This window comes from Rhinolophus hipposideros (genome assembly GCF_964194185.1).
Source record: "Rhinolophus hipposideros genome assembly, chromosome: 7".
NCBI lineage: Eukaryota > Metazoa > Chordata > Mammalia > Chiroptera > Rhinolophidae > Rhinolophus > Rhinolophus hipposideros.
The window spans coordinates 43,875,096-43,892,099 of NC_138053.1; the positions used below are offsets into that span (position 1 = coordinate 43,875,096).

General features: G+C 32.9%; 1 protein-coding gene across 2 annotated transcripts in view; it reads right to left on the reverse strand.

Annotated features, from left to right (window-relative positions):
- Positions 1 to 17,004, reverse strand: part of RASA1 (RAS p21 protein activator 1) — a 103,483-nt gene that overhangs the window by 35,111 nt on the left and 51,368 nt on the right. For both annotated transcript variants that reach the window (XM_081054084.1, XM_081054085.1), the window contains exons 7-9: positions 13,923 to 13,975; positions 11,632 to 11,782; positions 5,099 to 5,177 (exon numbers count right to left, since the gene is read on the reverse strand). In XM_081054084.1, coding sequence (XP_080910210.1) covers positions 5,099 to 5,177; positions 11,632 to 11,782; positions 13,923 to 13,975 — 283 coding nt within the window. The remainder of the gene's footprint in view (positions 1 to 5,098; positions 5,178 to 11,631; positions 11,783 to 13,922; positions 13,976 to 17,004) is intronic.

Sequence of the window (17,004 nt, forward strand, 5' to 3'; positions counted from 1 at the left end):
ATATGTTCTACAATTATTAAAAGAATCAGAAGATGAATGGAAAAAACAGATGGCAGCACTCTGGAATGTAGTGTTATGCTAAAATTGATTTTGATAAGCAAAATCTCACACTATAATTCTTCAGATGATACTGATATCCTTGGTAAATTTTCTCAAAAGAATTTCTGAGTGAACGATACATTTCTAGGGGGGAAAAGGGAATACATATGGTGTTCCCATTTGGTAGTCAATAGGAAGGACATCATCATGCAGTATTTTGTGACAAGAATTTAGGTTATCCTGTTTTGATAAAAGGAAATGAGACTATTCTCTAACTTTTCATGTTTGTGCACCAAAATTTACTATGTCGTATGATTTGTAAATGGACAAAAGGTAATTTGAAGCCAAAGGTTATTGAAAGGAGACATATAACGTAGAAATTAAAAATTCACCACATTGATCATTCGAATTGATGTTTATAAACCTAAACATAAACCGTATTTTACACTTATGGAGCAAAGAAGACTGTACTCTCCAACAAAAATATGAGCTTTCAAAGTTTTCTAAATTATTGCATATGATGATGAAGTACAGGAACAATAAGAAAGAATCATAAACTAGAATCCAGGAGAGATATTTAAAATGTGGACTCACTATTCCATTTTGACAGTGAAAGTGGGAGAAGAACCAGAGTAATTACAAGCAAGAACTTACTAGAAATGTATCTGAAATCTGAAATTAGTATTTACAAGATGGATATCTTGCAGTTCATGCATGATGAAGTGGAAGGACAGTTACTTGCATTTAAAAGACACTGCCAATTTCAGGTATGTAAGGAAATAGGTAACAAAAATTTGGGTTTGCTACATTTAAATTCTTATTAAATTTTCTAATAAAGTTGTTTTAGACTATCCTTTTATTCTTCTTCTACATATTACTCGTAAAATGACTTAAGGATATAAAAAATTAAAATGGATACATTGGACACTGATGATAAATAGTGATGACTCCTTTCCTGTTTAATATAGATTTGTTACCAGTCTTTATTTCAATAGGTAATATTTGTATTAGCTACAGAATGGGGCATATTTGTAGTTTGTTATTTAAGACATATTACTATGCTAACATTTGGATTGAAATATCTTATTTGAAGAAAATTTACATAGGTCTTTTAAAAATTATGTTATGGTTGGGGCTGATACACAGTTCTACAAATCCTAAAGGATTCCAATAAATTAGAAGGCACTCTCTGTAAGAACACAACTTCATTTTCCAAGTTCTAGTATATCACTGGATGATAGGAGGGGAGGATTCTAGGCCCACTGAAACAGTTCCAGAGAAGGAAGTTTTATACACTCCTCCCTAACAGAAGTAAATAACCTGACTGGTGAAAGTCTGACAGTTTTGAGGCAAGCTTTTGCATTGAAGTTAGGTATGCAGGGTCCTGAAGCCAGATATCAGTTGTAAATCCTGCCTTTGTCACTTAATGGCTAGGAAAACTCCACTTCATAAATTAATTCAATAAATGTTTGTTGAGCCAGGCACTGTTCTAGTTCTTAAGATCCTCTAGTGAACAAATCAAAGATCCTTATCCTCAAGGAACTTATATTCTAATGAGGAAAAGAGATAAGTAAATTGTATTATTCATTAATTGATGGTAAATGGTTTACAGGGTAGAGCAAGTAGCAATATTAAATAAGGAGTATGGATAAGTCTCATTGTAAAGCTAATTTCTGAGAAAACTTGAAAGAAGTAAGAGAGTGAGGTAAGTGAATAATTGAGGGAAAATCATTTTGGGCAGAGTGAAAGCTAGAGCAAAGATCCTAATGCAAAAAAGAGCCTGGCATATTTTTAAAGGTAGCAGAAGATGCCAGTATCAGTGGAGACAAGTGAGAGGAGAGCAGAAAGAGACGATTACAGATAACCACTGGGATGCCACTCTAGGATCTTGATTCCATTTTAAAGACTTTGGCTTTTATTCTGAACGAAATGTAGAACACCTGGCAAGTATTAAAGACAGGTCTGACGCGATCTGACTCACATTTTAAATGGATCCCTCTGACTGTTTTGCATTGTTAAGGAGACAAAGGTAAAAACACGATATGAAATCAGATTCTGGTGGTAGTCATACTCTAGATATATTTTGAAGGCAGAGTCACCATGATGTTCCTGAGAGTTTAGATACCGAGTGTAGGAGAGAAAGAGAAGAGTCAAGGATGACTTGATGCCTTAAGTAATTTATTTAACGTCTCAGGTATCAATTTCCCTACCTGAACAATGGGTATAACTAGAGTATCAATCTCATCAAGTTGCTGAAAAAATTAAATTAATACGTTTAAGAAACAGTGCCTAAAACATAAAATGCTCAAAAATATTATTTTTATTGAGGGGTGCATTGCTCAAAAGGCTCCTTCTTTTTTCTAATGTCTGTCTCAGGAAGTGGTAGTTCCACAAAGTAGACAGACCTAGCTAGGATTCTGTTCCAGCTACATCCGGAGTTCGGGTATGCAGGGTCACTTCAGGGGAAGTGAGCTAATCTTCTAGATAACCAGTTTTTCCATTGATAAAAGGATATTACTTGTCTTTGTTTCTTTAACAGAATCTTGCTGGGAAGGATAGATAAGTGGTATGATTCCCAAACTTCTACTGTCACCTACTTTTACTCCAGGCCCAAACTAATACACTTCAAGTCTATGGTTTTTATGTAGTAATCAAATTGCTTTTTAAGTATTCCTGAAGTATTCAAAGCATTATAAGCACTTGTGCAAATGACAACAAGTTGAGGTTTGTTCACATATGAAATCGTAACACAAGTAAGAGTAGGGCACACTGTATATTTGAAGTAATTCTTAAAACAACCTTGTAACTTAAGTACGGAAGTTTAATAGATTCACATGCTGCTTACTTTTCTAACTGTAAAAATTAAGTTAGTTAATTCTATGCACAAATTCATGATGGGAAAAATGTATGATTTAATTTGTAGACAAAGTTTGTGGACTTCTGAAACAAATTTAAACCATCATTAACTCAAACAGCCAATGTGAATTACAATTAATGGTATAGCAATGGGAATGAGTGGCAGGAGGTATCATCTAGAGGTAAAGGCACCTCTGACCACTAAAAAAAGACCCTGAGCTGTGGTTTCTAGAGAGCATATACCACACTATGTGGTTAAATTTTAAAAAGTTAGTTTTCCGTATTGCAGTAATTACAATAATGAACAGCCAACGTCTGCCAGAAGTGCCAACAAAAGTGGTCCATCAATGCTGACCAGTTATTAATTAAGAAGGTATCGGGGAAGTGAAATTTGAGATAGATCATAAACTAGCAATTCTTAGAAAGACAGAGAGGAAGAGACTGACATGGAGATAGCAATAAGCACAATGAGATTAAGACACAGTGAGAATATAGAGGGTGAAGTGGGTGCTTCCTGCTAGAGAGCAGACAATCATTCACTCAATTAACATTGATGGAATATCTAATGCCAGGTGCTATTCTAGGCACTGGGAATACAACACAAAAGCCCTGTTCTTGTGAACCTGGAAAGCATGAGCAAATGAAGCAAGATATATTAAAGTGTGACAAGATTATGATAATTCTTGAATTTATATTAAGCATCGAATAATGATTCCCCCCTCAGCAACTGCAATGAGTAGTAGTTATAGCCATCTGAAATTAACTTTTTAGAAGGAAGGAAAATTGAGAGAAGCTAGAGACACTACAAATCACTGTACAAGTTTAGCTGGGTAGTACAGAAAACCTCTCATAATCCGTTTTTATGTCTCTGGGAATGTCACTACCTGCATTTTCCACATAGGAAAATTCTTAGTCACTCTTTTGAAGTACAGTCAAGCACTGCGTAAGGATGGACCGCACGTAAGATTATAATGGAGCTGAAAAACTATTGCCTAGTAAGGCTGTAAATGTTGCAGCTGTCACAATGTGGCAGCACTACACACGTGTCTGTGTTATGCTGTGGTAAACACACCTCTGTGCTGTCAGTCATAGAAAAGTACAGCACGTCAAATTATGTACAGTACATACTACCTGACAATAAATGACTATGTTACTAGTTTCTGGATTTACTATACTATACCTTTTACTATTTTAGAATGTACTCTTTCTACTTAAAAGTTTGCTGTACCACAGTGCACTGTTATGCCAGCAGCAGCCTCATCCATCTCACGTTTACCACATCTCTCTTGACTGCATCATTTGTCTTGTGCTTGATTTAATCTCATGTTGTTTTGCACAGCAACACGCTGTACAGGCTTGTAGCCGAGGAGCAACAGGCTGTATAACATACAGCCTAGGTGTACAGGGCTATCCCATCACAGCATGATGATCACACAAAGACCCAATCACCTAACAATGCATTTTTCAGAATGTATCCCTGAGATTGAGCAGCCATGATAGTATCCTTTTTTTTAACTCCTGCTACAACCTTTCCCACCCAAACTTCAAGAAGTATGAAACAGAAACACAGGTTAATTAATCTCCCTATGCATTAAGCAACTAATTTTCAACAGGCCCTCTTGTTCAAGGCCAATTTTTCCTTGTGTTCTGGATTTTACTCACTCTTGTGTTCTCTAGGACCTCGTACATCAGGTACTGACACTACCTATCCCTCACCCCACCAATGTCACTCTTGTCTTTACAACTGACTTCACGCAGAGCACAGAGACATGCTCAAAACTCTCTCACCATAAAACCAAAGACAAACAAACAAACAAATAAAAAGTTTAAAACCCTCTTGGCCCTACATTCTTCTTCTGGCTATGATTTTTTTATTTTCTTTACTTACCAAGCTCACCTAGATAAGTGATTTCTCCTTACCGTCTGTACTTTTGCCTCTAACAAACTCCCTCCTTCACCCAGAGCAACTTGGTTTCTGCCCCCACCACTGCTTCTATTTTCAAAAAGCCATCAGGACTTAATTATCTAAAACCAACATAAATAAAAACTAAGAGATTCTCTTACATTTATTTCCTGAAAGAATTTGAATCCACAGTATTAAATTTCATCCAATTTTAAATGCATGAGTATGTACATAAACATACCATCAATAACACATTTTAAAAAAAATGCGAATTATTGCAAAAAGAAAAACAACACTGACCTGCATTGGTACAGGTTCCTTAAGATAATAACCTTCAACGATTTGTTCTTTTCGATAGTGATCTATGATATCCCCAATGCTGTTAAAATAAAAATTACTTATATTAGCATAATTTGTCCCATAAAAAATGGAATCTTGAAAACACATGCAAACCCTGTTAGCAAGGATTACTTATTTGCAAGTTTTTTCAAAGAATATAGCTCAATTATATTAACAGAATATATAACAGTCACATTATTTTACAAAAACAAAAATGTTACCAATACTGGTTTACAGGTAAGAATACCTGAGTCAGAGATTCCAATTTTCCATACACATACTCAAGAATCACTATAAAGTGAGGAAAGAATTAAGAGTTTACTTTTACTTGTAATAAAAGTATTTCTGAGATTGAGAGGGAGTAACTAACAGAGAAATGGCATTTAAATACCAGCAAGTAGTGAGTTCGGGTAAACTTTAAGAATTTTTATTATCAAAACATTCACATAGTCTATTTTTATAAAAATCAGATGGAGTTAGGTCCTAAAATATATAAATAGCAGGTGAAAGCCGAAGTAGTAAAAAAAAAAAAAAAAGACCAGGAGCAAATCTTAAATCTTAAATACAGGATTATTACTATAGCAGAAAAGGATTACTGATGATTTTGATAAAAAAATGCTATAAAATATTCTTTTCTTTTTTTTTTAAAGGGATTGTGTTAAATCTATAGCTTGCTTTGGGTACTATGGACTATTTTTTTTTTTTCCGACTTTTTATTTATTTTAAGTGTATTGTTCCAGGACCCATCAGCTTCAAGTCAAGTAATTGTTTCAGTCTAGTTGTAGAGGGCGCAGCTTACAGTGGCCCATGTGGGAATCGAACCTGGTGTTACGAACATTGAGCTCTAACCAACTGAGCTAACCAGCCACCCAGTATGGACATTTTAATGGTGTTAATTCTTCCTATCCATGAGCACAGTATATGCTTCCATTTATTTGTATGTTTTTCAGTGTCATAATTTTCTGAATACAGGTCTTTTACCTCCCTGGTTAAATTTAACCCTGGGTATTTTATTATTTTTGATATAACTATAAATGCAATTGTTTCCTTAATTTCTCTTTCTGATAGTTCATTACTGGTATAAAAATGCAACCAATTTCTGAATATTAATTTTGTATCCTGCTACTTTACTGAATTCATTTATCAGTTCTACAATTTTTGGTGCAGTCTTCAGGGTTCTCTATATATAGTTATCATGTCATCTACAAATAATGACAGTTTTACTCTTCTTTTACAATTTGGATGTCTTTTATTTCTTTTTCTTGTCAGATTGCTGTGGCTAGGACATCTTAAAATATTCTTAACATTTGGGAAATATTACAAACAAAACTGAAAATGAATAACATTATATTTTAACATAAATTCGAGCATGACATGAAGTTCTTAAAAAAAAGTGTTTCTCTATAATAAGTAGGCCATTTTGTTGTCCTGAATATTTGAAAACTAGAATTTTAAATGTTCCTTTAGTACACTAGAAGAAATGGGTATTTTAGGACACATAGGAAATATGTCTGTTAATACTCCATTTGATTTTTTTCAAATTCTTCCTACTGATACAATAATTGATATATATTGTAGATATACCGGGAGTGCCCAAAAAATGTATATACATTACTTGTATTCATCTTTTATTATCAGTATATATTGAGTATTACAATTTTAATAGTTTTTTCCCTTTCGTAAAATGCATATATGTTTTTTGATATGCATTTTTTTGCAGATAATTTTATATGTGTATATATATATATATATATATATACACATATATATATATATCACTTGAATTTTTTTTCATAATTCTTCCTATTGATGGAATAGGTGGAATATAGAAAGCTAGCTAGATACCTTTTATCTTTGGATATATATATGAATATATACATACACATTATTACATACATTTATATCTCCAAAGATAGACACATATACACACATACACATATATATGCCTCCAGAGATAAAATATGTCTGCTATACTAAAAATTTTAACCCAAATATAAATAATATTAAAAAGCAAAATAGAAGACTTGAAAAGATTGATAAAAGAATGAGCATGGGGGCCGGCTGGATGGCTCAGTTGGTTAGAGTGCGGGCTCTGAACAACAAGGTTGCCAGTTCGATTCCCACGTGGGACAGTGAGCTGCACCCTCCACAACTAGATTGAAGACAACAAGCTACCGCTGAGCTGCCAAAGGGGCAGCCGGATGGCTCAGTGGGTTACAGCACGAGCTCTCAACAAGGTTGCCAGTTCAATTCCCACATGGGATGGTGGGCTGCGCCCCTTGCAACTAAGATTGAAAATGGTGACTGGACTTGGAGCTGAGCTGTGTCCTCCACAACTAGATTGAAGGACAACAATTTGGAGCTGATGGGCCCTGGAGAAACACACTGTTCCCTAACATTCCCCAATTAAAAAAAAAAAAAAAAAAGAATGAGTATGAATTAATATGAAATAAATACCAGAGGCAGTATTTAACACAAGGGAAGGTGGGGTGAGGTGGGGTAGAGAATAAGACAAGTAAAAATGTATTATCATAAAAAGGACAAGAAAGATTGTAAGTTTTTAAGGAAAAACACAGTATCACATTTTAATTCAAAAATGTTAAAAGAAAAATGAAAATCAGAAAAGAATACATTTGAAGACAGCTAGATGCTACCACTGAAATGACTGTTTCAAGGCAAAAAGCATCAAATCTATGAAAAAAAAAAACATATCAAAGATATCTGGCTCTGAAACTATAAAATGCAATCAATCCTGTGTAGTACCTCAACATTACAACATAATTCTAGTCCATGAGCTGAAAGAATAGGATACTATTGTAAAGCACAGTTCAGACATCCCAGGAACAAATTAAAAACTATGTAGCAACCGTTTGGATATATTTTTACCAATGAGCTAGACTTTCAAGAAGTTATTAAAAAAATTCCTCTTTAGTTCATATTGTACCCAGGTACACTTAAAGAAACAGTCAAGGGAGATGCAACAAACCAAAATTTCCTAGACATTCTTTAATAGTTCTAGCCATGAAATCAGGTAAAATTTCCATCTCAGAAAACTAAAACGTTCACTATAAATGTATATGTGAAATAAACGTGAATTTCCAAAGAAACGATGTCCTGTACTTTCATTTTAGTGATTTAATAAATAAAACTGCCTCTCTTTAAATCCTAGATAAATGTTAGTAATCTTGAAGGTCTAGCAAAATCCTCCCTCCCTTCTAATCACCATCTGAACTACTCTCTTCCCACTGATTGATTCTCCTACGCATATTTGTATATCCCTTAATTTATCACAGTCAGCTTACCATCTTTTCCAATAGATCTGAGTAATAATAATGTAGGAAGGTGTCTTTTTCTTTAATGTATATGCACAGGATTTGTGCAATATATTTCACAAAGTACATTAGTTGATAAATGTTTGCTAAATTATATTTATTGCTAAATGCATCCACTCATTTGATGAAATTTTGAATATAGGAACACTGAAGTTATGTCTCAAAAGCAGTTTCTAAATAAACAGTCATAACTGCTACCTCTTTTATCAAGACTACTGTACAGTTAATGAGGAGATGGAACAGCAGAATATGGCTCTGTCATATAGATTTATTGGATAATCAATTTTACACTTCCATATCTAAACAATAAAGGATAATCAGAAAGGTGTGTCTTTTTAGAATTACTTGATCACTGATATTAATGCTGAAATGCTATATATATTTCCAAAACAATTCTAAAAACTGCTATTTCCCTGGCATCAGATTCACACAATTTCTGACGTTCCTTTAATTTTTTTTTTTAATATTAAAACTATAAACAATACTCCTGAACTTTTTATAAGATGAGCATATCCATTGGGAATAAAAAGCCTAAAAGTCAAAGATTTGGGGAAAGATCATGAACACTAAATTAACATATATTTAAAAAATTTTAAGCCATTGTTTTGCAAACAGACGCATAATTTGGAAAGAGATATATACTTCAAATACTTTTTTCTTCCAGTTTCATTCTGGTCTTTATACATTAAAAAATGAAAACCCTACTTTTATATATTGCAGAGTGCCTCCACTACACAGTGAGAATTTTCACCTTTGCAGAATGTGTATCATAAGGAAGTTTCAGTTAATAAACAAAACAAACTTCCTCCAAAATGAATCTATGTAAATCTATGTAAATAAATCTATTTTACCTTTAAAAAACTCTCAGGATGGACATTTATCAATTCAGTTAAGAATATGTTTTGATTCACCCCATGATTATTGCGGCACTATTCACAATAGCCAAGACATGGAAATAACTGAAATGCCTATCAATAGATGATTGGATAAAGAGATTATGGCACATTTATACAATGGAGTATTATTACTCTGCCACAAAAAAGAATGAAATCTTACCATTTGCAACAACATGGATGGACCTAGAAGATATAATGCTAAGTGAAATAAGTCAGACTGAGAAAGACAAATACCATATGATCTCATTTATATGTGGAATCTAAAGAACAAAGTAAACAGAAATACACTCATAGATACAGAGAACAAACTGATACGTGACAGGTGGGAGGGGGTCGGGTGCATGAGTGAGAAAGGTGAAGGGATTAGGAAGTACAAATTGGTAGTCACAAAATAGTCACAGGGATGTGAAATACAGTATGGCTAATACAGTCAATAATGTAAAAACTATGTATGGTGTCAGATGGGTACTAGATTTATTGGGGGGGATCACTGCATAAATTATATAAATGTCTAATTGCTGTGCTGTACACCTGAAACTAATATAAAATAGCACACACACATATACCGGGGGTGCTAAAAAAAATGTATAAAAGTGAACCCTTTAGTCAGTGTTGCTTAAACAGTAGTTCGCTGTAATCAGAAGTGTCTGGACACTGATGGTAACCACTTTGAGCACCTCTTCTAATTGCAGAAGTCAAATGTGACTTGTATTCATCTTTTGTTATGGCTGCATATTGAGTATCACAATTTTAACACAGTTTACCTTTCTTAAAATGTGTATACATTTTTTTGGCACTCTCTGTATATGTATATATATGTACGTATATGTGTGTGTGTTATGGGATGTAAAGTACAGCATAGGGAATATAATCAATGGTATTGTAATAGCAATGTACAGTAACAGATGGGTAGTAGACTTGGTGGGGTTATCACTTTGTGAGGGGTGTAAATGTCTAATCATCTTGTTTTGTACACTTGATACTAAAGAAAAAGAATATATGTTTTGAATTTGTAGTTTATATATTCCAAATCTCTAGAAAACTGGACAATGGGAAAATTAATTTACCTTCATTAAGAGCTCAAATTGCGGCTAGCTATTCAATGAGGATGTCTAGATGAGACTGTAATGGAGAAGGTACTCATGCAGTTTATATATAAGTTTTGCAAAAGGATTCAACTGTCTAGACTTGGTATCTTCTATTTGATGTCTTATTTCTGTCCACTGAACTTCTGGCAAGCAACTAGAACTTGGGTTTTTTTGTGTTTTTTTCTGTTATGCTTTGTTTTGTTTTCCATATAAACCAGCTGCTGGATCCCTATGTATTTAAAGATCAAGCTGGAATTGAGAAACATTCTAAATGGAATGGAGAATGCTACTGTGGTATTTTAACTTGCATTTTAGCCTCAAAAGAGGAAAACAATGCTAGTCTAGAGTTATCCGATATGGGAAAACTTTTATATTCAGAAATATATTGAAAGGTTACTTTTTACTATACAGAAAAAAAAAAACCAGCTCTCATTCTGTCGTATGGTTTCTCTATTAACTTATTTATCTAATCAAGTGACTAAAATCATTCTGAGTTTTGGGACAAATAAAGAGTTTACTTGGAATTTTAAAGGTGAGAAGTAGGAACCAATAATTATAAATAAGAAATGTCAACATGAGAAAAACATAATTATATAATATTTGTAGTAAGTCTCAGGTTACTCCTTAAGCGCTTTTTTTCTCTATTAAAATATCTCACTTTACAAATAAAACCACAATGAGATACCACCTCACCCCAGTCAAAATGTCTATTATCAATATATCAACAAACATCAAGTGTTTGCGAGGATGTGGAGAAAAGGAAACCCCCTAGTGCACTGTTGGTGGGGTTGCAGATTGGTGTATCCACTATGGAAAACAGTATGGAGGTATCTCAATAAACAAAACAACAAAAAAAGTCTCACTGATAAAAGAATGTATTTTCTTTTTCTTAGATGTTTTGCTGTCCTACAGATAATATATGGATGTAGCAAATTTGCTGCAAATACCTTGTGCATAATCAAAAAAACTACATAAATTGTGTTTGAAGTAAATAATTAAGTTGTTAATTTATATTCATGTTGGACTCTGCCTAGAGAATTACTGGACATGAGTACCACTAAGTTATTAAAGGCCTTGTAATTTTAAATTTTAAAATGAGAAACTTTCATACTGCATTATTGACATTTCAACTATTTTTGCCAAAAGTAAAAGATAGCTAAAATTTTCTCACAACTTACCTGTTATAATATCGGCCTCCCATCATAAATTGATTGTTTGGTGTTGGACATATTTTAAATCGCTGAATGTTTTCACCGGTCCGAAAATAAAGTGAATAGTCACCAGGAGTATTATCTGAAGGCCTCACAAGAAAACTGCAGACTTGGCCAACTGCAAAAACGAAGCTGTTAGTTTTATTCGCTAATTATCAAATAAAGAAGAAAAAGTTTTAAGTATTATAATTAAAAAGTACATTCAAAAGTCATAAACGTGCTAATTTTCACCAGGAACTTGGTTTATAATAAGGACAATTTAAAAATTTTTTTTTCTCCCTGGTTTATTAGTCACAACCATCTATGACGTTACTTGTATTTATTACATAAAAATACAGGGCAGAAGTTTGCAGCAGTGACTTCTGCTTAATAATGTCTATACCTGTCATAATCTAGAAAGAATAGACTAAGCACAGTTAGGGGATACCAGCTAAAACTGCCATATTCTGTTTGTAAATCCCCTTAATGAGAAGAGTAGAAAAAAGTTACAGTGAAATCTGCTTAGGAATACTCTGTACTTTATCAATGCTTCTGATTAAACATTAAAAAGTAATAACTATAACAATACAAAAAACTTACAAAGGTAGATTCAAAACAGCTGAAATATGTGTACGTTATAAAAATCAATACGCATACACTATATTTCATTCAATAGATATGGTTCTAAAAAGTCTTGTAGAAACAAATTATATATTAAATATTTTCATATTAATTTTAGAGAAGTCTTTTGGATAGTGTCAATTGGTTATGACTAAACACTAAGGTGTTTTTGCCTTTTCTTTAAGTCCTAATGACATAAAAAAGATCAGAACCTGACTGCTTTTTGGAGAGCACAGTGAACACTTAGAATATCAGATGTAATTTTTATGTAAATTACTAATGGTTCCAATCATCTAGCCAAGGCACTATCAAGTAATTTCATGTTCAATATAAAGCACAGGAATTACTGCAAAAATGTTCATGCAAGTGCTTATGTGTACTTTTCAGGGGAGAAAAAGCACCAGATTCTTTAAAAAGCACATTAGACAAAGAAAATAAAACTAATGTAAGGAAATTAAGCTTAGCTCCTTTCAACTTTACATGTCTAAAACAAGAGTGAGAGCAAGTATTTGGTGGTGCAAATCCCGAAACATAAACTTATATTCAAAATTCAGTAAATTCACTAAAATAAATATTTTGGTCCCATTGAAAGTTGGTAGCAGGTCATTTAGGTTGAGCATCTGGTCTCTATTACTACCATATAGCACTGTCGTGTTCTTTATTTTTAATCTACTTAGCTTACATCCTCACAAAAAGGAATACTTCTAAATTTGTTTCAAATTTTTCAAGAGCAAAGCATTAATTACATTAAAATGCAATGCCTTGTGGCTTAAAACAATAACTCAGATAACATCTTTAATAACCAGTAGTTTATTCATCATATATGGAAACTATTCAATTCACAGTTTTTAAAGAACTAAGACTTCTAAATTACAGATTATGCATAACTTGTGTCTGAGATCCTAATATGGTATGGTTTACTGAAGAAATATTTGGTAGTTAAATTAATTCAGTCTTTAATGTGTCATTAGAATGACAGGATGGTTTCTGTTTTAAATAATAAACCCATAATACATGTCAATGTTTACTTTGCAAATTTGTATAACCACAGTTTTGAGAAATTATTAAAATTAATATATTTTAGATAAGGACAAAGTATATAATTCTACAAGTGCACAAAGATAAATGCAGTAACACCAGCTGCAGCTGAACAGCAAAAAACCATGAAAACATAATATTCCTCTATAGGAGGCTGATTATGGTTTTATACAATGGAAAGCTCGTGGTCATTAAGAATGAAAATTTACATACGCAGCTATGAAATGATCTCCCAAAATATATCCTAACATGAAAAAACGTATGCTGCGTGTTCCTGTGAGTGTGTGTGGAGAGGTACATATAGGAGTGCGAAAGGGAGATACAGACACAGAAAACTTCAGAAACATAGAAAAAAACTCATCTGGTGCTGCTTCTAGGAAAGAGGACAAGGGCTATGGCAGAAGGAAAACATACTTCACTGAATTTGATACTGCACACATGCATTCAATAAAAAAAACATCATAAACAAAGACACCAGTTTCTCTGTGCTGGGCAAGAAATTACCATATGTGTAAGCATCAAATGAATGCTACAAGCAAAACACGTAGTAAATGGTTGAATCACTTTTATTATTATTTTAAATTAAAGGTATTAGAAAAGGCGAGTGAATATACAAGTACCTGTCATAAGTAAATTATAAGCTTCTTGTTTGGAAATTTTCCCATGGAACCATCTTAAAAAGAGAACAAATTCAATATGTAAATCAAGTGTCTTTTGCTGTTACACGATCAAAACTAAATACTCGTAATAACCAACATAATACTCGTAATACTGTACTTCAAACTGACATAATAAAATAAATGCGATATAACTGATTTATGATTTCATTCCTTTTACATTTATGTTACTAGGCTTTGTAAACATGCATAATTTCAACAAAATATAGAAAAATTAGGGACTATCTAGTATGAACTACAGTTTCCATAGTAATTATCAACTCAAAATGAACAATGACTTTAACCCTGATAACGACAAACTGCTATATGCTTACATCACAGCTAGCATTCTCTTTTCTTTTTATTGGGAGGGAAGGGTGGTACAGGGAGACTCCACTACAGAATTGCTCAGAAAAAAAATACGTGAATTAATTTTTGCCATATTTCTGTCAAAGTGAATTTCCCTATAACGTATATATAAGTTCTCTCTTCAAATAAAATCAACATGAATGATTCATACTTCTGAAAAATCAGAAAATAAGATTGAGTAGATGAGAAGACTACATACCATCATCAAGAACTAAAGATAAGAATGACTTAGTATTCCTAATTCTATTTGAGCTAATGATGTATCAAATTAGAATGCTAGAACATTTTACATTCTGTACACTTAAAATAAACCTTTAGAAATAATAAATGGCATTATGGTCAAACTCCATAACATATAACTAAAGTATTTAAATTGTACCTTAAAATGACATCTCTAGTTTTAAAAAATAATTACTAGTTACTGAATTAGTTAAAATCTCTCATTTACCTGAGGACTATTATTTATCTTGCTGATTAATACATTAATAACAAGCTGATAACTCCAGATCATTTTGCCATATATTCTTAGGGTCTACAATTATTTTTAATAGTGACTTACAGAGCAAGTTGGAAAGTAAAAATACTACTAATATGAAACTAAAACACATATGTGCTCTAAATCCAATCTTACAAGTTTAGAGGCTGTTCACACTGTTTTAAACCATCCACACTATTATCGATCAAAGTATTAAAATACAACTGAATTTTCACCTTTTTACATGAATGAAATATTAAACTTTTAAATTCTTTAACTTTATTCTAACCATTACCTCACTGATTCAGTTCTCCCGGGGCTCCTGATGAAAATTATGAACAATATAAAGCAAGTATGTAACTGAAACAGTCCAGGCTGCCTTAAAAGGTTCTATATTGCATTCAAGTATCATCTGACTCTTCACTACAAATGCTAGAACAGGATTTCTGTATTCTGGGGGAGAGTTGATTAAATGACCTCAATGGCCAATCCTGTATTTTTGTAGCTAGAATAATGGGAAAAAGTGGAATATAAGGAGTGAGAGGGAAATAAATGAAGTTTAGAGAACAAATCAGCCATATTGTTTTCTGACAGGATTGGATTTGAGTTCCTTCACTTAAACATTTATTATCTTTATGTAATGTGTATATATTTCAAGTGCGTGGTTTGCACTAATAATAGAAAAATGAATCTGCTTTTTTGAAGTCCCCATATTAGTAAGAAAAAGGGACACAAATATTGTATAACTATAAAAACAACGTTGAAAATATAATAAGCACAGTAAAAGGTATGTGCTGAGGGTACTTCTGGAATAACAGAGAAGGGTACCAATTTTGTAGAGTGTAGAAGTTAATGGAAGACTTTTTGGGAAAAGTGATGCGTAAGTCCTTAAGTAAGAACAGATATTAACCAAACACAATGGAAGGTAATTCTGGCTTAGGAAGCAGCTTGAGCAAAAGGAGAAAAACAATATTATGCATGTTAAGACCTACAAGATGGAGAATATAACACTGGAAACAACATGAGATAAAACTAGAAAAGGAAAAAAGAGCTAGATTGGAGGATCTTTTTAGGCATCTTCTATGGTAAAGATGGTAGAGAATCAGTTAAAAATTTTAAATGAAATAGTGACACAGTCAAATACTACTTGTTTTAGGTAGATGATACTGGCAATTGCAAGAGGAGACTACAGTGTCAAGGAAAACTAACTTGGAAGTTATTGCTACATTAAGTCCTGGTAATAAATGAAAAGAGCCTGAACTAGAATACAGTTAAGATTGAGAAAAAGGCACACATTCAAGAAGTATTTTATAAGATAAAATTATCAGGATTTGGCGCCTATATCATGAAACTAGGGAGCTGAAAAAAACACAGCTTAAGTTATACCATCTATTTAGTCTCAAAGAGCACTCCTGATGTTACTGAGGACGCTTCTCTTCCAGTTTCCACCTTAAAAAATGAGAGGGGGCTGACAAATATATAAAATAAACCAACAGTGCAAGTTTAGCTTCTGCTAAATACCTAACGAATACAAAATAATAAAGTTCAAAATATTGAACAATCACAATGATATTGAATATAAAACAAAAGATTTCCCGGTGAAAGTGGCATTTATACTTTATGCTAAGAGAAAACTGGATGTGCTTTAAATATTTACTGGCATTTGACCAACATTTTTTTTCCTCTTTTTTAAATAAACATATAGCATTATTTTTAATAGGGATAAAAATATAGATTTCTAGCTGCTCTTGAAACACAAGAGGATTTTTCACAACATTAGATTCCCATTCTTGCACATATCAATTAGAGTGGTCACCATACTATAGGCAAACATTTTCTGGTTTTTGACTTCTTACAATCTTCCCTAATGTAAAGAATGAGTGCCAGTTATCATTTATCACTGCACTTGCAGTGTTGTTTTCTTACAGTAGGGAAATAGTCCCACGTACCTTGATCTCGACCAAGAGAGAAAATAAGGAAGATCAAGATTATTGTACTTGGAGAAAAACGGGAATATATACACCATACCTATTTCATTTGCTTACATTAATTAATGCCCTTCAGGCATTAATTAGAATTTGTAACTCCTGATAGATAGCGGGGAGACTTTAAATTAACACAGTCAATAAGGTAAGGTCTCACTGATGGAGCCTATTTTGCAGGTGCATAGAATGATGTGGAAAAAGAACTCAAAAAATATCT